The 22049-nt window shown below is 61.2% G+C and overlaps 2 protein-coding genes across 4 annotated transcripts in view; both read right to left on the reverse strand.

Annotated features, from left to right (window-relative positions):
• Positions 1-607: 607 nt before the first annotated feature.
• Positions 608-8354, reverse strand: CACFD1 (calcium channel flower domain containing 1). Of its 3 annotated transcripts, XM_055400073.2 has the most exons (6): positions 8160-8282; positions 5403-5528; positions 5004-5076; positions 4356-4481; positions 1366-1473; positions 608-838 (listed from the first exon to the last, which is right to left on the reverse strand). In XM_055400073.2, exons 2-6 carry the CDS (start codon positions 5419-5421, stop codon positions 748-750), a joined length of 417 nt encoding a protein of 138 aa, XP_055256048.2. In that variant the 5' UTR covers positions 5422-5528; positions 8160-8282; the 3' UTR covers positions 608-747. The 3 variants fall into 3 exon arrangements, with proteins under 3 accessions (XP_055256048.2, XP_055256046.2, XP_055256047.2); XM_055400071.2 differs by lacking the exon at positions 5403-5528 and having other exon boundaries at positions 8160-8354; XM_055400072.2 differs by lacking the exons at positions 5403-5528; positions 8160-8282 and adding an exon at positions 6484-7605.
• Positions 8355-8981: 627 nt separating this feature from the next.
• Positions 8982-22049, reverse strand: part of ADAMTS13 (ADAM metallopeptidase with thrombospondin type 1 motif 13) — a 30850-nt gene continuing 17782 nt past the window's right edge. The window contains exons 17-28 of the mRNA XM_055400767.2: positions 21591-21723; positions 21377-21506; positions 19589-19766; positions 18864-18984; positions 17325-17454; positions 16123-16305; positions 13861-14065; positions 12816-13122; positions 12195-12341; positions 11685-11861; positions 9988-10172; positions 8982-9389 (exon numbers count right to left, since the gene is read on the reverse strand). Of these exons, the coding sequence (XP_055256742.2) occupies positions 9225-9389; positions 9988-10172; positions 11685-11861; positions 12195-12341; positions 12816-13122; positions 13861-14065; positions 16123-16305; positions 17325-17454; positions 18864-18984; positions 19589-19766; positions 21377-21506; positions 21591-21723 (2061 nt within the window). The 3' untranslated portion in view covers positions 8982-9224. The remainder of the gene's footprint in view (positions 9390-9987; positions 10173-11684; positions 11862-12194; positions 12342-12815; positions 13123-13860; positions 14066-16122; positions 16306-17324; positions 17455-18863; positions 18985-19588; positions 19767-21376; positions 21507-21590; positions 21724-22049) is intronic.

A 22049-nucleotide genomic window follows, 5' to 3' on the forward strand; every position in this document is an offset into this window, starting at 1 on the left:
GCCAGGTCCAAGGGAGGAGCAGGAGCAGTGCCCCAGAGCCGCGCACAGCTGGCCAGGGATGGCCAGGCCCAGGGGAGAGGCCTGCTTTTGTGCGCATCCATGGTCCCAGGACCAGGGGCAGGAGCACACCCCGGCCAGTGGTCAGGCTGCCAGGACTGCCGGAGGGGGGCACTGGAGAGGCATCTGGGAGCCCCCATGGAGGAGACTGGTGGGGCCTAGGCGGTGGTGGGAGGCTGGGGGCGGCTGGACAGAAGCGGCCCAGGAAGCTCAGCTCACAGGGTGCGCTCCTGCCTAGGAGGCCGGAGCAGACGTGCCCCCCGCCTGGAGACGGGACCCACATCCCTAGGAGCAGCTCCTCCCAGGCCTCCGCCCGGTCACACTGGGTGGTCCCGCCAGCCTCGCAAAGTCTTGAAACCCACCCTGTGGCCTGCGGTCGGCCAAGCCAGGCCAGCTGGGAACAGCGGGGCCAGGAGGGTGTCTGTGTGGAGCCCTGCAGCTGGTCACCCCGAGGCTCCCTCTGCTCGCCCTGCTGCTGCTGGTGAGGCCCTCTGAGCCCTCACCCTGCTCCTCGGCACTTGGCTCGGGGTGATGCCAAGGGCGGGGCGTGGGGGGCAGAGAGAGGACGACTCCGGGCATGGGACCAGGTGAGCGGATTGAGAGAACCAGACACGGGCTCCTCCCCAGACCCCTCGGCACAAGCGCACACAGACCAGGGGGCGAGCAGGGGCAGGAGGGCCCCCAGCCCCCTCACAGCTCCCCCTCCAGGGCGTCCGTGAGCTTCTCCTCATCCGCCTGCTGCCTCTGCTGCTGGATCCTGGCGTAGGAGATCGCGTCACCCCTGGGGAGACAGGGCAGTCAGCGCCACACGGGGGACAGACCCCTAACATGCAGCCACCCAGCCTCTGCCCTGTTCCTGGCTTGGGGCCCTGGGGTGGGGGCCTGCCTAGCGCCTGACGTGACCCCTGGTTTCCCCAGATGAGACCCTGTCACTGAGGATGGCACAGACCCGTCCTGTCGCCTCAGAGAGTGGCCTGGGCTGCCGGGGTGAGCGTTGAGGCGGACGGGGGCCCTCGGGCTGGGCTCTGCAGGACTGGGGGGCGGGGCATCGGAACAGCGAGCTGGAAGCGGGCCCAGTGGGCAGAGGCTGTCCAGGATCTGTGCCCTGCGTCCCTGCCACCTCTATGCCCCAGGGGCCCCGTGAGCCCTCCGGCCTCCACCCCTTAGAGCTCAGACGCCCCGGGAGACGCTGACGAGGGCCACTGACGGTGGGAAACAGGGCTGCTCCCAGACCCGCGTTCCCGAGGCTCCAGGAGGGAGAGACCGCCCCCACCCCCACTGCAGCGGGGCCGGGACCAGCAAACGCACTTTCTGCCCAGTGCGGACAGCCCGTACAGCACTCCGGTGGCGAAGGCGATGGCGTTGCCCAGCAGTGTGGTCAGGGTCAGGCTGAAGACAATGGGAACGACTGCCATCCTAGGGGAGAAGCAGCGGTCAAGGGGCAGGCCCACCCACCCGGGGCACGACACCACTTGCTGCTGCCCAGGCTCACCTGCCATCCTAGGGGAGAAGCAGCGGTCAAGCGGCAGGCCCACCCACCCGGGGCACGACACCACTTGCTGCTGCCCAGGCTCACCTGCCATCCTAGGGGAGAAGCAGCGGTCAAGGGGCAGGCCCACCCACCCGGGGCACGACACCACTTGCTGCTGCCCAGGCTCACCCAGCCCCTTCCCGGACAGCGGGCACAGGAAGGGTCCCCCAGCATCAGCTGGGACACAGGCTCACAATCGGGCTTCATAGAGTCCTCAAACTCCCATGAGCCTGTCTGCACAATTCTGTGCACTGGGGAGAGAACCCGAAACTTTCATCAGATGTTGGGGAGACCTCCCCGGTGGCTCAGTGGTAAAGAACCTGCCTGCCAAGGCAGCAGACATAGGTTTGATCCCTAATCCAAGAAGATCCCCCATGCCACTGAGCAACGAAACCCATCGGCCACAGCTGCTGAGCTCTCACTCTATACGGCCCGCACTCTGCAGCAAGAGAAGGCCTGGACAAAGCATCGAGGACCTGGCACAACCAAAACACAAGTAAAATTATATAAAAAAAAATAGAGATTTTTGAAAGGGTCCATGATCCAAAAAGGTTGAAACAGAGCTGAGATGGTCCAGGCCCTCAATGTGCATAGCAACAAAAAGAGGAGAAAATCCCAGTGTCCGTCCAGGCCTGTGCTGGCCTCGTGACTTGGGGCACGTTATTCAACTGAGGCTCAATCTCCCTACGGTGAGGTGGGATCAAATCTCAGAGGTGGTGAGATGAAGCAGGTAAGGCGTGCTGACTACCTGACACGATGCCTGGAACAGCATAAGCAGTAAATAAACTAAGGCTCTTACTGGCACAGTAAAATCAGCCACATCTCAACCAGGAAGGTTCCAAAGGTTAACCCGCACGGGGCTTCCCTGTGGCGAGGCGCGCGCGGAGCGCATCACTGGTGAGGCAGCCCCGGCTCTCTCTGGTCCCGCTGGCACCACCTGGAGAGGAAGGCGGCCGCTCTGGCTTACATTTCCACAGGGTCAGTGCCTGGTCCTGGCTGGGACGTCCAGACCAGTGGCAGCGATCTGGGTTAACACACACACCCTGTACGCAATGAAGACAAGACTGCACCCTCTTCTTGGGCACGACCAACTGAATTCTACCTGCATTCCCATTCTGGCGGGACGTGTGGTCGTGAGGTCTTACTGGAGTTATAAAATTTCCCACTAATAAAATAATAATAGGAACTGTGAAGGAAAAAAAGAGACCATGGGGGGAAAAAATCTTCTGTCAAAACAAAATTAAAGGCAAACAACAGGCTGGAAATACACTTACAGGGAACATAAAAGACGATGAAACCTTTAATATGGAAAACACGCAACTCACTAAGTAAGGCGTTATGACGTCAACGGGCAAAAAGGCAGCTAAACCGTTAATTACCAAAAAAGAAAATGCAATTAGTAAAAGCACAGAGAAAAAGACTTCACCTCTCAGCTAACAGATACAGATGTGGAAATGGCACATGGCCCAGGCCCAGAGACAAGGAGGAAGAAACCCAGGGAACCTCTTCAAATTGTGGAAAACGACTTAGCCACACGTTGGAGTCACTCAAACGATCAAAATCTTTGACCGAGTAACCCCACACCTGGAGACAGACCCTAAGGAAATCATCAGACACGGAAATTTTAGGCACCGAGATCTTCATCGCAGCCGGAGCTGAGCTTCCGGTGACAAACTGAGACACGCACACACAGCCAGTGGAATGGATACTTCTGTCATTAGAAGTCATCTTATGAAGCCTTGGCGGTAAAACTGAAAATATTTCGACCATGATGTTAAGGGGGGAAAACCAGGACACAAATTTACTTGCAATGGTTAAAACTGGGTGAGAAATGGGTTTTAAAAAATGCCTGCAGACAGACTGAAAGAACACATATCGAAATGTAACAGGTAGCAGGGCTTTGAGTAACAACTCTCTCTTGTCCACGTTATCTTTAACAAACATACGTTACCGTTAGCATTTTAAAGTACATTTCAAAAATAAAGATCAAGGCAAAGGACATGCCGACACGTATTTCGTATTACTCTGTGATCAGACACGGGGGAAGCAGCTCTAGAACCAAACACACATCTTGTGCTCAGACCATCACAACCGCTGGCCTCCAGGAAGGGAAGAAACCTTTGAAATAAAAACCTCCACGTTGACACCTAAGGATAATCCAGATGACCACTCCTGCTGCTGTTGCCAGGAGCTGCTAGCGCCTCCCAGACACCAGGCGCCATTCTAGAAGCTGTAATAGACACATCCTGAAGTTGGTTCAACCTCGGGGTTCAGACGCGAGGAATAGGATGCGGAACTTGTCGCTGGAAGTGGGAAAATCCAAGAAAAGCTTATTTGGAGGCCCTATTTCCTGTTCTTCCCCCTTCCATGTCAGGACACCTAGGTCAGCCACTCTCCCGAAAGGCTGCACAGAGGGACACAAGGATCTACCAGAACCTGCCCAACAACTCCGAACGGATGGGTCAACAGCCCAGGCGAGCCTGCTTTCCCTGATTCCCCTAATGCTGCAAGGCGTACGGACCTCACGTCTGAAGCCTGTGTGGCCGGCGCTGCGGGCGGGGGCAGAGCCCTGGATGCAGAACCGCTGGATCATGTTGTACAGCAGGTCCGCTGTGTGACTCGGCACAAAGGCCATCCGCATTTAAACCTCCCCGCGGAGAACGCCGTAGTGGTCAGCCTTCCCCTCCCCGCTCCCGGTCAACAGCGCCCCATGGGGCAGAGGCAGGGTCTGGGGGAGCTGAGTCACGCCCGGCCCGCAGCCCCTCACCCGCAGTAGAAGATGGCCTTCTGCCAGGAGCGCAGTCGGTCTGCCTTGGCCGCCACGGTGTTTGCAAACTCCATGAACTGGCAGCAGAAGGGCGCCTCGCATAGCAGCAGGACAGAAGCGTTCATGCTGGAGGGCCGGGGAGAAAAGCAGGCTGACGCCAGGCCAGGCTGGCGGATCCGGCACCTGTGTCCCCAGGACGCCACCCCTTCCGCTGCTGCCTCGGGGAACCTCCCACTCCGGGCTGCTCACCCCACCAGGCTCCGAGATGAGCCAGAGCAGGGCGCCGACAGCAGGGCACCCAGGGCAGAGTCAAGGCTGGGGGCTGCCATGGCCCCCCTCGGAGGGCTCCCACTGAGGAGCCCAGGTCCCAGTTGCAGTGACCAGACCCTGGGCCCTTCCAGCGGACCGGGCCCTTCCACCCCCCTCCAGCCTGGAGGCAAAGGGCCGTTTGCCCCAAGAACCCCCCGAGCCCCGGAGCAGGAATTGTTCTGCACAGCTCACACCCCGCCAGGTCTCCGAGCCCCTCAACATACCACCGGCATCCGGCAAGCCTTACGGATCCCTGTGGGCTCCCCCCAGCCCTCCCGGGAGGTGAGGCTTTGCACACCCCCCCAACCCCCCAGGCAGAACCGTCGCACGCTCACTCACACCATCCACACGCCAGCCGCGATGTTCAGAGGGTGGATGGTGATGCAGTTGAAGAGGCCCGAGATCGCACAAGCTGGAAAGAGAGACATACAAGCGGGAGTCGGCCCGGGAAGACGGCTTGAGATGACGCAAGAAACCCTTCCAACTCAGCCCCAGGCTCTCCTCACAGCGCCCAGACGTCTGCCCTTGGACAGCTGACCCAAGCGAAGCCAGCACACAGCTCCATGGATCGGTGAGGACAGCCTCAGGCAGGTGAAGCACTTGACCCGACCCCGCGGCCAGGGTGCAGCTGGATCCCGGAGCTGGCCTGCTCGTGGGCTCAGCGAGGACATCCTGCCCTCTCTCTGTTCTGGGCCTGGGGGAGCCTGCCCTCTGAGTCCCAGCTGTCCCAACACCCACCTTGCAAGGTGAGCAGCATCAAAGAGAGACTGTCTCTCAAGGGCTCGGGGCAGGGCAGTTGGCACCACGCACAGTGCGGGCCGCGAGAGAAGCCCTCTGGGTGTGGGTGGGGACAGGGCTGCCCCTCTTGGAACAGAAATCGGGATCAGGTCAGCTTGGGTCACAATCCCTGCTCTGACCACAACCCAGCCCAGTGACTCTGGGTACGGTCTTTTCACCTTTCCAGGCCTGTTTCCTCTCCTGCAGCCCAGCCCACCCACTGAAAACACCCAGGGCCTGCGGCGGGGACGGGGCATCCTCTGCTACCCTGGAAAGTGGCTTCCCTGGAGCCCCAAACATGGAGCCGGCTCACCCCTCCTGACTGCCTCCCATGGCAGGGTCTACGCACTCGCCTCCCTCAGTCCCCAGGGCTCCAGCCCACTTCACCAAGAACTCCGGGAGCCTGCCAGGCAGGGCCAGGAAGCCAGTTGCTGGGCAGGAAGCTGCCCACCCCCCCACCCGAGGCAGCAATGAGCAACCAGTTCATTAAATTTGCAGCAGCTTCCTCCGTACCTGATCCCTAAGAAGGCCTGGGGCCCTCCTGACGTAGGCCCATGTAACCCTACACAGACAGCAAGCGACAGAAGACGAACCTGCGTGAAGTGAAGGGGACTGCCCTGCGCGCCCCCCAAGGCCTCCAGCAACAGAGGCGCTCCAGCCTACTAAAGGTGCTACCTGTCCTAGACTGACCGTCACACTCATTCAGGCAGCGGGGCTCCCCAGGGCCACAGATATGAGTGCCCACGACACGACACTGCTTCTGCCCAACGGTCCGCTGAGCCTGGTCTCGCCTGACAGAGGCCTGTATGTCCCGCTTTCCACCTCCACCCCTGCATCTACCAACAGCCAACCTTCAGGGAGGACCAGGTGTCAACCCAGACAAACAGGCTCCAGCCAGGAGCCCTTTAACCATCAAGGGCTGGAAGGTGTCCCCTCGGGGGCCTCTGATGCTCACGCCAAGTGAGGAAGGTGTCCAGGGCCAGCCTGTCTCGTCCAGATGACAATCAAGACCCCGAGGAAACGCCTCTCCAAGGCCCCCTACCTGAGGAAGGTGGTGCTCCAGCACAGCAACCAGACAGAAGCAGGAGCTCTATCTGAACGCGTCTCATCTCTAAAACTCCTGTGTGCTTTCCAATCTACCCTGTGTTATATGCTGTTGGGAATTCACATGACAATCACGTTCCCAAATCTGCAGGTAGAAGTGACATGTCAGGGTGAAGCCACAGGTCTCTCTTCATCGTCACGGGTCAGTACCCCAACACCATGAACTCCTGGAGCAGCCCAGGTATCCCGCTTCAAAAGCACAGAGCTGGATGGGATGCCAGAGTTAACAAGGGACTCAGCCTCATGGCTCAGCCGGTAAAGCATCTGCCTGCGATGCAGGAGACCCAGGTTCGATTCCTGGGTCAGAAAGATCCCCTGGAGAAGGAAATGGCAACCCACTCCAGTATTCTTGCCTGGAGAATCCCAGGGACAGAGAAGCATGGCAGGCTACAGTCCACAGTCCATAGGGTTGCAAGAGTCGGACAAGACTTAGTGACTTAACCACCATCACCAGCAGGGCTGAGGACCCCCAAGGCAGAGGGAGGAGGGTGATGGCCCACAGGACACAGTGAGGCCCTCCCCTCCCCACCCCACGCCTCAGCAATGTCAGTCCCACAGCAGCCTCACTTTGATCTGCCAGGGAAACAGCTACCGGAAACAGCTACCCAGACTCTGAAGGATCATACCTGAGACCTGACCAGTCTCTCCTACAAAGTCAAAATCATGCTTCCTCTGAATAGCAGTGACAGAGGCCCTTTGGTGACTGGCAGAGGGCCTGTCCCACTCTGGACAGGGGCACACAGTGCCAGAGCAGCACACTCCTAACCTGCACTCCTGGGCTTTCTTCTGGCCTCCACCCACCTGGGAGGCCCGTGAGACCGGAAGGGGACCCTAAAGAGGTGCTCCTTCTGGCATATCTGATCAGGGTCCACCTGGCCCCGGCCCTCTGTGCCAGGCAGTCACTGTTCAAATCCTGAGAATGCCTGGACAGACAGACACTCCCTTTCTCAGACGTCGAGCTGTGCCCGCCCCAGTCCAGTAATTCACAAGGTTGTGGGTAGCAGCACCATTCAAGTAGACTGACGCTTGCCTCAGAAGACGTGCCAGAACTTTCTTTCACCGAGTAGCAGATCCGCCTTCCTATACCTGCTCTTTTGAGGGTGGTTGTGCTAAAACAGCCTGGCTTCCCGGAAAACTTGAGGTTGGGCGTGCGTCCGGGACCGAACAGGAGGCTGCGAGGCGCTGCCGCTGCTGAGCTGACAGCCGGAGGCAGAGCTGACAGCGGGGGAAGCGCACCGTCTCCCCGTGGCCAGCGAGGCCTCAGAGGAGGGGCCAGCCCCCTTCCTCGGGCATCACCCGCGGCCTGACACCACCCGGCCCTCGGGAAGCCTGGCCAGACCTGCCCCCGCCCCGGCGTACACAACCTTCGCCCGCAGGGTGAGGCGGCCGCCGTCCGCGCGCGCGGCGGCCAGCGGGCGGGGCTGCCCTCCGGCCAGGCGCGCCGCGGGGCGGCGGAGAGGCCGCGTCGGGCCGCGGGTCCCGGGCGACCACGCCCCGCGGCCCCGGAGCCCGGGAGCCGCGGCCACACGGCAGCGCGCGCCGAGGCCGCATCCCGAGCGCGTCCCTTCCCGGGGGCACGCGGGGCGGCGGCGCGGGCCCGGGCCGAGGACTCACAGGCTGCCCCCAACACCCCCGACAGGCGACACAGCCAGCGGTACCACCACGTCATGCCCGCCTCCGGCGCGGGCTGCGCCGAGCTCGCGGGCGCCACCGCCGCTCCGCCCGCGCCGCTCATGCTGCCGCCGTCCGGCGCCGCCCGCCGCGCGCACAAAGGGCCGCGGAGCCGGCCGCGTCGTCCCGCCGCGCGGCCTTGTGGGAGAGGCGGCCGCTTATTAGCATAGGGGGCGGGGCCGGCGGGGCCGGAGGGGGCAGGGCGCCCGAGAGGCCCGGGCCTATTAGCATAGGGGCGGGGCGTCGTGTTATTAGCATGGGGGCGTGGCCCGCGGGGACCTGGACAGAGCGCGCCCCGGGGCCTCGCGCTTATTAGCATGGAGGGCGGGGCTGCCGGGGCCGAGCCGGAGGGGGGCGGGGGCGCCCGAGGCTCGTGCTCATTAGCATAGGGGCGGGGCGTCGTACATTAGCATAGGGGCGTGGCCCTCGGGGACCTGGACGGAGCGCGCCCGGCCCCGTCGCGCTTACTAGCACAGGGCCGGGCCCTGCCCCGCGGGACTCTCCGACGGTCAGCCTCCCCACCCAGACTGGCAGAGGGGCGGGGCGTCGCAGGGAAGCGACAGGCGCGCGGGCATCAGGGCTTCGGGACTCCAGCCTCCCTCCCTGGGTAGACGGACGACCGCTGCCGGTGGCCAGGGTTTTCCTGGAATCAGGTGTGGATGTGGAGCCCGACCGCGGCCAGGGAATCCCCGTCGAGCGGTGGGCTGGGTTTTCGAGCCGTGTTCGGACAGTTGGGGTTAAGAAAACGCCACCCAGACGGAACGCTCAGTTTATTGGTACCCGAGGGGCTGGGAGAGTCCCGCCTCCCACCCTCTAGTGTTCTGTCTGTTGGAGGAGGCACTCAGACAGCAGAGTCAGCTCTCCAGGGCTGGACGGACACCTGCCAGGTGTTCATGAATGTCAGGCGCCTTCCTTTCCCTACCGGGACTGGGAGGAGGCATTCCACTGTGTCCACTGGGCAACTTAGGGATGCGCTTGGAGAGGAAGCTGAGGCAGGGGATCGGCCGGCTAACGAGCTCTCGTGTGAAGGGTCCAGTACTGGCCCCGAAGGCTGGCGTGTGCTTCCAGGAAGCCCTGGCTAAACTCCATCTCTGCCTGGCTGCCCTCTGACTCCCAGTAGAGCGTCTGCTGCCCACGAAATGCCGTTGTCCTCAGGCTGTGGATGTCCCGGATCTGGGAGGAAAGGGTCAGCCCAAAGGACCGACCACAAATAATAATTAGCATAAGCACTTAATATATAAAGTATCGTACACCCAGGTCACACAACAGCCCATCACAAAGACGCTGTTAGCTGTTATTCTACCTAAGCAACTGAGGCTCAGAGAAGTTGTATTCTTCCTCAAGTACACACTGCCAGAATGCCAGAGCTGGGATCTGAGCCCAGATTTGTACAGAGGCCAGACAGCCTCCTGCAGGGAGCTGGTACCTTACAGAGGCCAGTTCTCCCAGAACACACAAAAGCTCATCAAGGGAGGGCTTGGCCTACTCTTCTAGTAAAATTATCTGAGGGTCTAAAATTATGCTTCAGTCCTGGGTGAACCGGCTGTCCACATCAGCTAGTTCCTGTATTTCATTCCTGTAAGGAGCTCAAGAAACGTTTATTGGTGAATAAGTAGAGGAAACTTTTCTCCCATTCACTCATTGATTTTGAGGATTTTGGTCTGAAGTAGACTCAGTGGGCCCAGCAACTCTCCAGTCCTGTCCCCAGGGACAGCTGTCCAGAATGATAGCAGAAGTCAGCCCCTTCCTGTCCCCATCCCGGAAGCCTCACCAAGATGTAGCTGGCGTCAGTTCCCTCGGCTCTGATGCCCCTGTCCATGGTCAGGGCATGGATGGCAATCCGGGCCCGCGGGGCCACATCGATGAAGATGCGGCAGCCCCCCACGTTCCTCCCACCCGGACTCATCGAAGGGCTCGAGATTTCACCCCGGGGTCCAAAGAGCTGTGTGTCACATCCTGCGGGGGAGAGCAGGTGGACAAACCGCGTGTGGATCATCTCACAAACAGAGGATGCCCCAGGAATGGCTGCTTTTGCCAGAGGCCAGGGCAGCTCACAGCTGGGGAGCAGTGGGGAGCAGTGCGGCACCACGGTCAGGATCAGGGCCCCTCGGCAGAAATCCCCACTGAACCCCATCTCTACCACTTCCCAGCTGGGTGACCCTAGTGAAGGCTTTAAGTGCTCCAGGCTTCAGTTCCTCCTGTAAAGTGAAGGGAACAGCAGCACGCACTGGGCAGGGCAGACTAAGAGATCTCAGCGAAGTCACACATGCAAAAGAGCTTCACACCAACCCCGCCCCGGGGGCAGACCTCCCACGCCTCCCCCAGGGCAGGTGCCTGTGCGTGGGGAGCCTGGGAAGTAAGGAGCGATGACCAGGCCGGCAGCCAGGGCCTGTGCTCCATGCTGTGGGGCCAAGGAAGAAGGGTCCCAGGGTCCCACTTCCCACCTGAGGTCTGGGGGACCCAGAAGTGCCTGGAACCCCGGGGAAGCCACCTTCCAGCAGCTGGGGCTGCAGGAAGAGGGCAAGACCCCCAAAGCAAGCCCGAGCTATCCACGAAGGCACTGGGGCCCCCGGCTCGCAGGGCTCCCGGCCACCGTCCTGCACACGAGGTGTGCACTTGCACACACCCCGCCCTGCGGAGGATGAGCCGGGAGGACAGTGCACTCAGTGGGGCTGGCCAAGGCAGCTTGCAGGAGGCCCGTAAAGGATCCTGAAGGACCTGAGTGCCAGGCCAGGGTGTGGGGCCGCGGTGGCCTGAGGGAGGGTGTGCACCCATGTGCTGCCGGGCTCCGAGAGGAAGGGAGGCCGCACAGCTCGGAACCCCATCCTGGCCACACGTGCAGGGGTGGGGTGTCGGGGGCCCAGGAAGGCACTGCATTTCATTCACAGTCAGCTCATTACTTTGCCAACAAAGGTCTGTCTGGTCAAAGCTACGGTTTTCCCAGCAGTCACGTACGGATATGAGAGCTGGACCATAAAGAACACTGAGCACCAAAGAATTGATGCTTTCAAACTGTGGTGCTGGAGAAGACCCTTGAGAGTCCCTTGGACTGCAAGGAGATCAAACCAGTCAATCCTAAAGGAAATCAACCCTGAATATTCATTGGAAGGACTGATGCTGAAGCTAAAGCTCCAAAACTCTGGCCACCTGATGCAAAGAGCCGACTCAGTGGAAAAGACCTTGATCCTGGGAAAGATTGAGGGCAGGAGGAGGAGAAGGCAACAGAGGATGAGATGGTTGGATGGCATCACTGACTCAATGGACGTGAGTTTTGAGCAAACCCAGGGAAATAGTGAAGGACAAGGAAGCCTGGCGTGCTGCAGCCCACGGGGTCTCAGACAGTGGGACACAACTGAGAAACTGAACAGCAGCAGCTCCATTCTCGGTCTGCCTGGCCCACCAACCCATCAGGACTGGCCCCGCTGGCAGGTTCTGGGCGGGTGGGGAGGCTCCATTGCCTCGTCATACCTCGGTGGGAGGCTCCCAGGCCAGGCTGGCTTGAATACCGCAGCAGGACTCCCCCTCCAGGCCGCACAAGACGCTGCCTCACCAGCAGCGTGTTGGCTTGGGAGCTGAAAGCCATGCCGGCCGGCTTCCCGCACATCTTCCTCCACACGAGCCTGCCCCAGAGCAGCAGCATCTCCCCTGGGAAGGGGCAAAGCGGTGAGGACCCAGCACCCCCAGTCCAGCGCCAGTCCCGTGACCTGGGGCAGGTTCAGCTGAGTTCAGGTCCTAATGCTCCCGCTTACTGGCCATGCAACACTAAGGAACTCTGTGTGTAACTTAATCTCTGCTAGCCTCAGTTTCCTCACCTGTGAAATGGGAACAACCACACGCCAGTCCTCAGCTGGCTGTAGTGATTACACATAGGGAGGCACTTGGAGCACGCCCCCAGGCATGGGGCACCCTCGAGTTACCCTCACTGGCACCCCCAGACCCCAGCACTGGCAACAGCTGCTCCTGTGGCCCCAGACATACCAGCACTACAGTTGAGAAAACCCTCCAGGACCCAGAGGGTCACCACTTGGCCCAGGGGCCGCCCGATGGCCACCGCACAGTCCGCCCGCACCATGGCTCGCATGTCAATAATTCCTGTTGGCTCAAGGTGCTGCCGGCCACAGACACCTGGCAAGGGAGCAGCAGGGCAGGTGAGCAGGGCTCCCAGACGGGGCATCCCCCGCAGGGCAGGGCCAGGGGAGGAGCCTGGGAGGTGGGGTGACTCACGTCCTCCCAGGCCCCACTGGAAGCCTTCTCGGGTGAGAAGGGTCAGAACATCACCACCCCAGGCACAGAGCCACGCCTGATGCACCAGGGGGTCACATGGGCAGGGCTTCTGACTCTTCTCAACCTTTAGGTCCCTCTCCCCAAGGATACTAAAAGTGAGCTTGCGCTTTCCCAGTGAGGCAGAGGGCCCAGCCTCCCAAGCCCACCCCTCCAGCTCAGCCACGCTCAGCCCAGCATCTGGACTGTTGCAGTCACAGGTCCACCCCCCACCCCGGGAGGTCCCCAGGAGGAGCTCGGACTGACTCTCCCCGGTGAAGATGCCTTTGCCCACCCCTCCTGCAGCCACCCCACACAGAAAGAAGGAATGAACCTAACTGGTCTCCACTGGGCTTTCCTGGGGCCCGGGCAGGCGTCCTTGAGCTGGGGAGAGGAGGCGGGCTTGGGGCTGGGGCCACTCCAGGAACGCAGCTGTGGCAGCTGTGGTCTGGTCTGGAGCAGCGGCTTCCTTGTGGGGCTCCAGGCTGGCCGTCCCCTGCCTTGCACAAGGCCCGGCCCGGCAGCCCCGCACGGTCACCGGCTTGGGCAGGTGCTGGCAGAAGTCGGCGGGCACAGGCACCCAGGCCTGGGGTCCTAGGCAGGAGTTGTGCCGACGCTGGATGCCCTCCCCACAGGAGACAGAGCACTGCCAGGGAAGAGGGACAGAGTGAGGCTGGCCCTGCCAGGGCGAGACAAGCACAGTGGTTGACCAGAGGCCAGGCGGGATCTGACATAATCTCTGCCCAACACAGGAGGCGAGCTTGTGTGCCCATTCTCCAGATGAGAAGACTGAGGCTCAGAAAAGTCACCCTGCAAGGGTCATAGCGGGAGGAGGAGCACGGATTCAAACTCACTGTCGCCCTCCAGGCCTCGCTGCCCTCTGGGCCCCAGAGTGGGCACCGGTGGCTTTCTCCTTCCACCCTCTGTCACTCACTGCTGCGCAGTGCTCGCCCTGCCTTCCCGCCCTGCGCTGCCCCTTCCAAGCGATCATCTCTCCACCCCAGATGCCCAGGGGGCATCCTGACGCTGGTGGCCACGCGCTCTGCCTCTTCTCCCCTCCGCGCTGTGAGCGAGCCCCTCCGTGGGGAGGGACCCAGCCCCATCTACCTTCAGGGCCTTGCAAGGTGCTGGGTGTGGGATGGCAGCTGCTCACCTTCCGGAGTTATCAGCCCTTCATCTTCCAGCGTCTCCAGACCTCGGGGCCTCTGAAGGCCTACCTGTCCCCTGACACCTCCAGGCCTTGCTGTGTCTTCCATCCCTGCGTGCCCTAGCAGACCTGGCTCTCCCCCTCCTTTCAGGGGATCACAACCCCCTGCCCACGGTCCTCATGCATGAGGACCCTCGGCTGACGCACTGGCCAGCCAGCCCCCGCTGCAGCGCTTACCTGCGTCCAGGCGCTGACATGCCACCGGTAGGCACAGTCAGTGATGATACAAGGGACGCCGGCCTGCGGCCGCAGCAGGCCTGCACAGGCTGCCCCACCCACCTCCGTGTCCTGGCCGCGGTCCAGCCGCACACAGGCCACTGAGCGTGTGGCCGTGCCGAGCCCACAGCTGGCTGAGCACGGGCCGAGGGACGTGACTTTCCACCTGCAGCAAGAGAAGACCCCAGAGAGAGGCTCAGTTCTCCCAGAGGTGGCACTGCCCAGGGGGTCTCCTTGGACAGGTTCCAGGGCCCCGGGGGGCGTCCAGCAGCGCAGCCCCTGGGCCTCTCCTGGCCCATCACCAGGCTGAGTGGCACGGGGGAGGCTCTGCAGGAAAGAGAGCTCTATTTCCTTAAGAAGGTCCCGCCTTCCATCTCCTTTGTCACAGAACACCCGTGGCACCAGCTGCTGGCTGGGTCAAGAAAAGGGATGGGGCAGCGGTGCCTCGGGACAATGGACAGCTGATCTCCGTCCCCATCATTCAATCCAGCCCATGGTGATTTATCATCTTTCAGCAAATGATGACAACTGGTACATTTCAGAGCTGGGGCTGAAGCCAGGCAGGCTGTCCTGGGGCCTGGAGTCCTAATCACTATGCTAGCCTGCCCCAGCCCCGAGACCCGAGATGCCCCATCCCGATCCCGTGCCTTCTGCGGGCTTGGCGCTGTTCTAGATGCCAAGATACGGCCACGAACCAGACCAAGTCCTCCCCACCCGCCTCAGAGCACACACAGGTCTCCACCTCGTGACGTTTGGGCTGGATGGGTCTTTGTCGCGGGGCCATCTGTACAGCGGAGGGTGTCTTTAGGGGCACTCCCAGCCTCCACCCACTAGATGGGGGCAGCAGTGTGCCCACCCCACGTCAGGACAGTGTCCCAGGGAGGACCCCCTGCCTCCCTGTGACGGCACTTTGAGCAGAGCCTGGGGAGGGATTTCTGAGACACAGACAAGAGCAGCGGGAAGGCAGGTGCACAAGAATCGCCTGGAATGTTCCAGAACATTAAGGAGCCCAGGGTGGCCACAGGGACATTCCAGGGGTGAGCAGAGCTCCTGTGTGCACGAAATTTCCATTTAAAAAATCCCAGATCATCTCAAACCCGATGCACAAAAATAAATGGAGTGCACGTTTCAGCACGAGCAGGGAAATCAAGAGACATAGGCGTGGACAGCAAATGGATACGGATCAAGTTCCCGCGATGAAAACAGTCTGACTTGGGGGTGGCAGTGGGTGGGGGGGTAAATCAACAGAGCCTGGTAGGAAGCCCTCAACACAGATCCGCCACACAGGAGAAGTCAGGTGTAGTAAAGGGGGCACCTGGCGGGGTCGGGGTGGAACGCAGCAAACGCTGCCGCTACTAGTGATTTGGAAAAGTAGTCTGCGCTCCTGCTTTGCACGCATGCTAAGTTGCTTCAGTCGTGTCCGACTCTCTGTGACCCTATAGACTGTAGCCCACCAAGTTCTTCTGTCCATGGGATTCTCCAGGTAAGCGTACTAGAATGGGTTGCCATGCCCTCCTCCAGGAGATCTTCCCAGCCCAGGGATCGGACCTGAGTCTCTTATGTCTTCTGCATTAGCAGGTGGGCTCTTTACCACTAGCACCACATGGGAAGCCCCCTACTTTGCGATAGACCCCAAATGCATCCCAGATGAGTTTAAAGCTTTCAATCTACGTGAAGTCATCCTGTGGTGGCATGCTTCTTTAAAACCAAGGAGACAGACGGAGGAAACCCAGAGATACAGAAGCATCTGTGAACTCTGGTGGTAGGACATGGGTGACTTACATTCTCTTCTGGATGTTTCTGAGTGACACAGAGGAGCACTGCACTATTTAAAGTGCAAAATTACAAAGAGGAAGCCACGGGAGCAGCGTGAGAAAGGCAGGTGAACATCTGAGCTTCCGCATCGGGCTCCCACCCGTCTATGCACCCTCCTGGCGGAACCTGCGCTGTCCCTGTGGCTTCAGTGGTGCTGCGCCCCAGGTGGACAGCCCTCGGGCTCTGCTCAGATGCTGCCTCCTCCACCGGGAAGCCCCCAACTCCACCCCCATTAGAACCGACAGCAACTGAGTTTGCTAGAATGACACCGGGTGCAGCCTGCCAGGAGAAGGGGTAGGGGTCCTATTTCTGGTGCCCCGAGACTCCCTGTAACTCCTACAGACCTGGCCCCGCGTCGGCACACACCAGGCGCTCAGGCTGCCTACTGCCCACGCTGGGGCTGCTGACCTGGGCGGGCAGGGCTCCGGGCTGCAGGCCTCCTGCTGCTCCGGGCGGGGCAGCCCCTGGCACTGTGTGTCCGGCAGGATCTCCTCGTGCGTGTCCTCCCCGTGGGCCCGGGCGCAGTACAGGATCCTCTGCGCCACCCCTCCCCCACAGCTCAGGCTGCAGGCCGCCAGCTTGTACCTCCACCTGGGGCAAACGGGGAGTCAGGGGGCGCCCTGGGGGAGCCTGGCTTTCCCTCACGTCCACCCCAGACTGGAAGGGGCCTGGAAAAGGTTCTCTCTCCAGGGAGTCACTTTTAAGTCTCCCCCGAGAGGCTCAGCACAGTGGACAGAGAATATTCAGAAGACCCCACTTTGCAGAAGGGGAAGCTGAGGGCAGATGGGCGCAGAAAAGCAATGGGGAAGGGGCGGGGCACCCAAGGGGCCCCACAGAGACATCGGTCTCCAGCAGGAATCCCAGACCCACCATCACCCGGACCTGCCCCCGCCAGGACTCCCAACTTTCTTTCCCACTGTGTTTCCACGTCAAACCAACACTTACACACATACATGTATATATCTCCCCATCAATCTTCGTCATCTGTCCCCCCCACCCCCAGCCCCCAGCGTCTGCTCCATGAGCCCAGGGGTGCCTGACTGTCTTGTTAGCAGTGGTGTCCCCTTGTGACAGCACAGAACCTGGGCATGGTAGGGGCCCAGTAAAGAGCAGGTGATGAAAAACGAGCCTCTGACCGCAAGTGCCTACGGCATTCCAAACCCTGTGTGATAAATGCCCAGCCCCCAGTCTCCTGTGCCAGTATGACCCTCTCCTACGGGTGAGGACACAAGGCTTGGGAGCTAATGGGAGGTGATGATGCCACCCTGCAAGGATGCTCGCCTAGGACTACCTGCCTCCCTAGGGAGGGGCCCACCTGGCAGGGAAGGGCTCCGGGCTGCAGGCCTCCAGGGGCCTAGGCCGGGGCACGGGCCAGCACTTGGAGTGAGGCAGGGAGATGAGGCGGCCTTGGTCCATCCTCACACAGCGAACAGCCAGCGGCATCTGCCCGCCTCCACAGGTCACAGGGCACGGTGCCAAGGCTCAGGTCTCCCACCGGCAGGGAGGAAAGGCCAGCGCTCCGTAGGGAGCCGCAGCCAGGATGGCACTCCTTCCTCCTGGGGGCACCCAGACTGCTGCCCCTCTGCACGGCCTCCCTCCCTCGGACTCACCTGGCCGGGCATGGGGCAGCCTGGCAGACTTCCCGCCGGCTCCCAGGCTTGCTTGCCAGGTCACACAGCTCTTCCCGGACAGGTGTCCTGAGGGCTGGGTCCATGCACACAAAATGCAGCTCTGCCAGGCCTGCGGGGAGGAAGGAGGGACCCCGCGCCCCGAGAAGGGGGTCAGCAAGGATCATAGGTGCCCCACTCCCTGGACAGCTCTAGCAGATGAGGCCTCCCTGGATTTGAGTCCCAGCTTCTCTCAGAGCTCAGTTGGTAAAGAATCCACTTGCAACGCTGGAGACTCTGGTTCGAGTCCTGGGTCGGGAAGATCCCCTGGAGAAGGGATAGGATACCCACTCCAGTGTTCTTGGGCTTCCCTTGTGGCTCAGCTGGTAAAGAATCTGCCTGCAATACAGGAGACCTGGGTTCAAACCCTGGGTTGGGAAGATGCCCTGGAGAAGGGAAAGGCTACCCACTCCAGTATTCTGGTCTGGAGAATTCCATGGACTGTATAGTCCATGGGGTCGCAAAGAGTCGGACACGACAGAGTGACTTTCACTTTCTGACCCCTACCAGCTGTGTGACCTTGGACAGTGACTTAACCTCTTTGAGCCTCAGATTTTTCATCTAATGGAGACTGACTTGGAGGGATATTTATCAAGATTTTTCCAGGAGACTAGAAAGTGCTTAATGGGCTTCCCAGGTGGCTCAGTGGTAAAGAATCTGCCTGCCAATGCAGGAGTCACAAGAGACACGGGTTCGTTCCCTGGGTCAGGAAGATCCCAGGAAGAAGGAAATGGCAACCCACTCCAGGATTCTTAACCTGGAAAATTCCATGGACAGAGGAGCCTGGTGGGCTACAGTCTACAGGGTCACAGAGTGTTGGACATGACTGAGCATGCACGCACACACAGAAAGTGCTTGGCACACAGTAGGCACTCAAAAATGGTGGCTGATCATTTTTATTGAGAGGCATCGTAAGAGTTGCTACATTAGAACCTCTTACTGTGTCTACCTACTAAGGGCTGTGTCCTTGAACCTCTCCTTTAGGAGTATCCACAAAAGAAATCTCTGGCCTCAATTCTAAACATGCTGGGGTTTAGCTGAGCGAGTGATTAGGGTTTTAGGTTAGTTAGTTAGGTAGTTATTTTCAGCCTTGCCTCGCAGCTTGCAGGGTCTTAGTTCCCTGACCAGGAATTGAACTCGGGCCACGGAAGGGAGTCCTACCCACTGGCCCACCAGGGAATTCCCAGGGTTTTTAGTTTAAAACACTCTGTATCTTAACATTAATTTTTGCTTTTTTAGATTGGCCTCCAGAAAGCTCAGAGCTAAGTTTGGGGCCTGCCTTAGACCTTAAGAATATGCTCTTGAGTCCCAGCACGGCTGGCTTTTATGATCACTTCCTACCTTCCAGCCAATCAACAGGCAAGTTCACCTGGTTGCTGTACTTGGCTGGCCCCAGTCTTGCTTATCACTTCATGTCCTGTGTACGCCACCTCAAATGCTTTTCTCAAGTTAGCCGACCATTAGGAGCACCGGGGGCCTCACCTTGACCACAGGAGACAGAGCACGGCCCCGCCAGGGGTGTCCACACGTGTGCAGCAAGTGCCTCCAGCCTGGGGCTGCCTGCTGGGGACACGGCCTCCTGCCCCGGGGACTGGACGTCCAGCTGCAGGGGCCAGGCACCAAGCTGGTGGGTCTGGGCCTCCCACCTCCAGACCCCCGAGCACCTGGCCCTCCACTTCCACCCAACACACTCCTTCAGGAGAGAACAGAAGTGTTTACCAGAACCCAAAGGCCACCAACCCCCGCGGCTGCTTTCCCGGGACACTGGCTTCCTGGCCCCAGCGATGCCTTCATGCCCCATCCTGGCCTCTACACCAGCGTGAGCAGTCACTGTGGGGCAGACGGTGCTGGGCCTTGGGAGCCAGATCCGCAGGCACACCTGGCCCTGAAGTACCCCCCCACACCGCAGCCTGGGGAAGTCGGGGGCATTGGCCAGCATGCTTGTCTGAAAGCGACGCCTCCCAGCCTGAGCCTGTGGACACTGGCGGGAGCCTGGCAGCAAAGTGCCACCGTCCTATCAGACTTTCCCTGGATGCTTCAGGCTGCTTGCCAGTGGGGAGGGGGCGTCCCAGCACCCTGAGCTCTGTGTCAAAGTCTGCCCTCTGCCCAGGGGCCTCCGAGGACAGCAGCCCTGCACGAGGGCAATCTTTCAGCTCTGGCCAGGAGGCCAGTGTAACCAGAGCTCCCCCTTCTCCCGGGATGCTCACCTGGTCCCAGCCAGGAGGACACGCCGCCTCGACACAGGGCTCCAGGGCAGGCGGCTTCCCGTCTGCAGAGCAGGGTCCAGCAGTTGCCGACAGCCCTGTGCCATCTGCCCCCGGCATACACGTCGTGTTCTGCACAGCCGGGTCTGCTCTACAGGCCGATGAGCACGCGTCTGTCTCCCTGAGGACGGGACACAGCTGTCAGGCCCTGCCTCTGCCTTTGGGCGGCTGTGCAAGCCAGCTCCTGGCACAGAGAGGTGGTGAACCTGCTCCCCAGTCTCCAAGAGCCCAGAGAGGGTCCCCCCACAAAGAGGCAAGGCCAGGGGCCTTTCCCTGCAGCCTGGCTGAACGGCTACGGGCCTCCGCTCGGCACCCAGGGCGCAGAGACTAGCCCTGACCCTCCCACCTTCCAGAGGCAAAGGCGGGTTCCCAACCAGAGAAAAGTGTGGCTCCACGCGACCTAGATCCAGCAGTGCTAGGAGGCACATGCCAGATGCAGGCAGCTCGCCAGCTCAGGGACAGCAAATGCATCTCCTGTGCCGGCCCTGAGAGCTGGAGGTGGCCTGGAGCACCGTGTGGAGAGGATCCTAGGGCAGACTCAGCCCTCAGCAGGAGAGAGCAGTGACTGCTGTGTCTGCCACGGTCACACAGCATGCGGGGGAAGGAGAGGGTGCCCAGAGCCACCCACGGACCACCAGCAGCCTAGGCCACCCCCTCCCTGCTGCCCAGGTGACAAATCTGGGACCCAGAGAGGGAGTAGGCTGGTTCAGGTCCCCGAGACAGCTAGCGGCAATCAGACTGATAAGTCTCTGTCAGCTGGAACACTGTGGGGTGGACAACGGCAATGGCAAAGTGACGTCTGTGGCTGGACATCTGTGGTTTTGCTCGGACGTCACAAGTTCAAAAAAAAGTTCAAAGAAAGGGGACTGGCCAGTCCAGGGTCTCCTGGGTGGGAGGGTGGTGGGGCCCAGCCAGAGGTCTTGGGAAGAGGGGACACCCCTAAAGGGAAGGGCTCAGCACAGGGACGAGCCCCACCAAGGAGGTTCTGCCTGGATCTGGCCTTGGGGGGCCCTGCCCACCCCATGTTCACCTCTGGGGGCAGGGCTGGGAATTGCAGGTGTCCACGGCCGCCGGCTGCGGGGCCAGTGCTCTGCACTGGGAGCAGGGCGCGGTCCTCAGCAGGCCGCCCCGGGCCTCCACACAGCGCACCTCCCGCTCCTGCAGGCCACCCCCACACGAGGCACTGCAGGGGCCGAAGTCTCCAGCCACCCAGCTGAGGACAGGACCAGGGCATCAGGCAGATCTGTCTGTGACCCGTCAGATCACTTCCCTGGCCGGGGCGGGGCCCAGGTCCCTTCAGGGACCTAGACACCGTGCGGGGGGCCATCAGCCCAGCCCTCCAGCTCTCCAGGTGTCCCTGAGCCGCACCTGAGCCTGAGGACATCTGTTTGAAAGTGCCAGCGGCTGGCTGCCCCCGCCCCGTACCCAACACGGACGGCCTTGTCCTTAGCGTCGTGCTCCCACCAGGCTGTGGTCCCTCCCCAAGCCAACGCCACAACCCTCGCAGGCAGGGCAATCCTCTTCCCGGGCGGTGGGCACCTGAGCTCAGAGAGGGAGCGAGCTGCCCGTAGAAAGGGGCAGTAGTTTACACCAGGCTGGCCAGCCACTCGGGTCTGCCCGAGTCCCAGGGGACGCTGCCAGGGCTGATCAAGGACATGCCCAGACCCTGCCAGCTGTGCCACGAGGGCCCCTGAGCCACCCCCACCCCCGGGGGCCACGGCCAGCACTCACTGGGGGGGGCAGGGCGTGGGGTTGCAGGTCTCTGGCCACGCTGCTGGGGGCCGGCTCCCCGCACAGTGGGCAGCCTCCACCCACTCGCTGCTGGCCTGGTCCCGACAGCTGTAGGTCACCTGGCGCAGCCCTGCAGGGGAACATGGGGGCTGGGCCACCTCCGCAGGGCAGGCAGCATGCCAGGCTTCCAGGCGAGCCCCGCCCCGGGCCCCACCTGTCCCGCAGCTCACGGAGCAGGGCCCCCGCACCGGGGCCCACACCCAGGCCTGCCGCTCTGGCTGGAAGTAGGTGAAGGTGATGTCAGGGCGGGCGGGGCTGCCATACTCCTCACCGTAGCGCCTGTAAACCTGCCCGGAGAGTGCGGCTGTCACGGCCACCTCCTTCAGGAAGCTTTCCGCCCTGCCTTCCTCCCCCTTTGTTCTTCCACTCAGCAAGCCGAAACTGATGCTGAACCCACGCCACACATTGTGGCCAGGACACTGCCCCAGCTCCAGGAGCTCATGGTGGCTGGGGGAGGGCGGGTTTGTCTGCACTGCAGGAAGGTCCCTGGGTCCCGGGAGGGGCCATCCTGGTGCGCAGAAGCCAGGAGAAGGCTCCTGGGTCCCAGCACCTGCCCCCACCCATCACAGCCCTCAGCTAACGTGCAGGTTTTCGGCACACACACCATCCCCCA

The sequence above is a fragment of the Moschus berezovskii genome, chromosome 11 (assembly GCF_049115385.1).
Source record: "Moschus berezovskii isolate FMDL1 chromosome 11, NW_MosBer_1.0, whole genome shotgun sequence".
In the NCBI taxonomy this organism is placed as follows: domain Eukaryota; kingdom Metazoa; phylum Chordata; class Mammalia; order Artiodactyla; family Moschidae; genus Moschus; species Moschus berezovskii.

Coding starts and splice junctions, on each gene's coding strand:
- CACFD1 (XM_055400071.2), bottom strand. CDS start 8,280: ATGAGCGGCGCGGGCGGAGCGGCGGTGGCGCCCGCGAGCTCGGCGCAG. Junction 5,077..8,159: donor GGGGGTGTTGGGGGCAGCCT/GTGAGTCCTCGG, acceptor CTCTCTTTCCAG/CTTGTGCGATCTCGGGCCTC. Junction 839..1,365: donor CTGTCCGCACTGGGCAGAAA/GTGCGTTTGCTG, acceptor CTGTCTCCCCAG/GGGTGACGCGATCTCCTACG.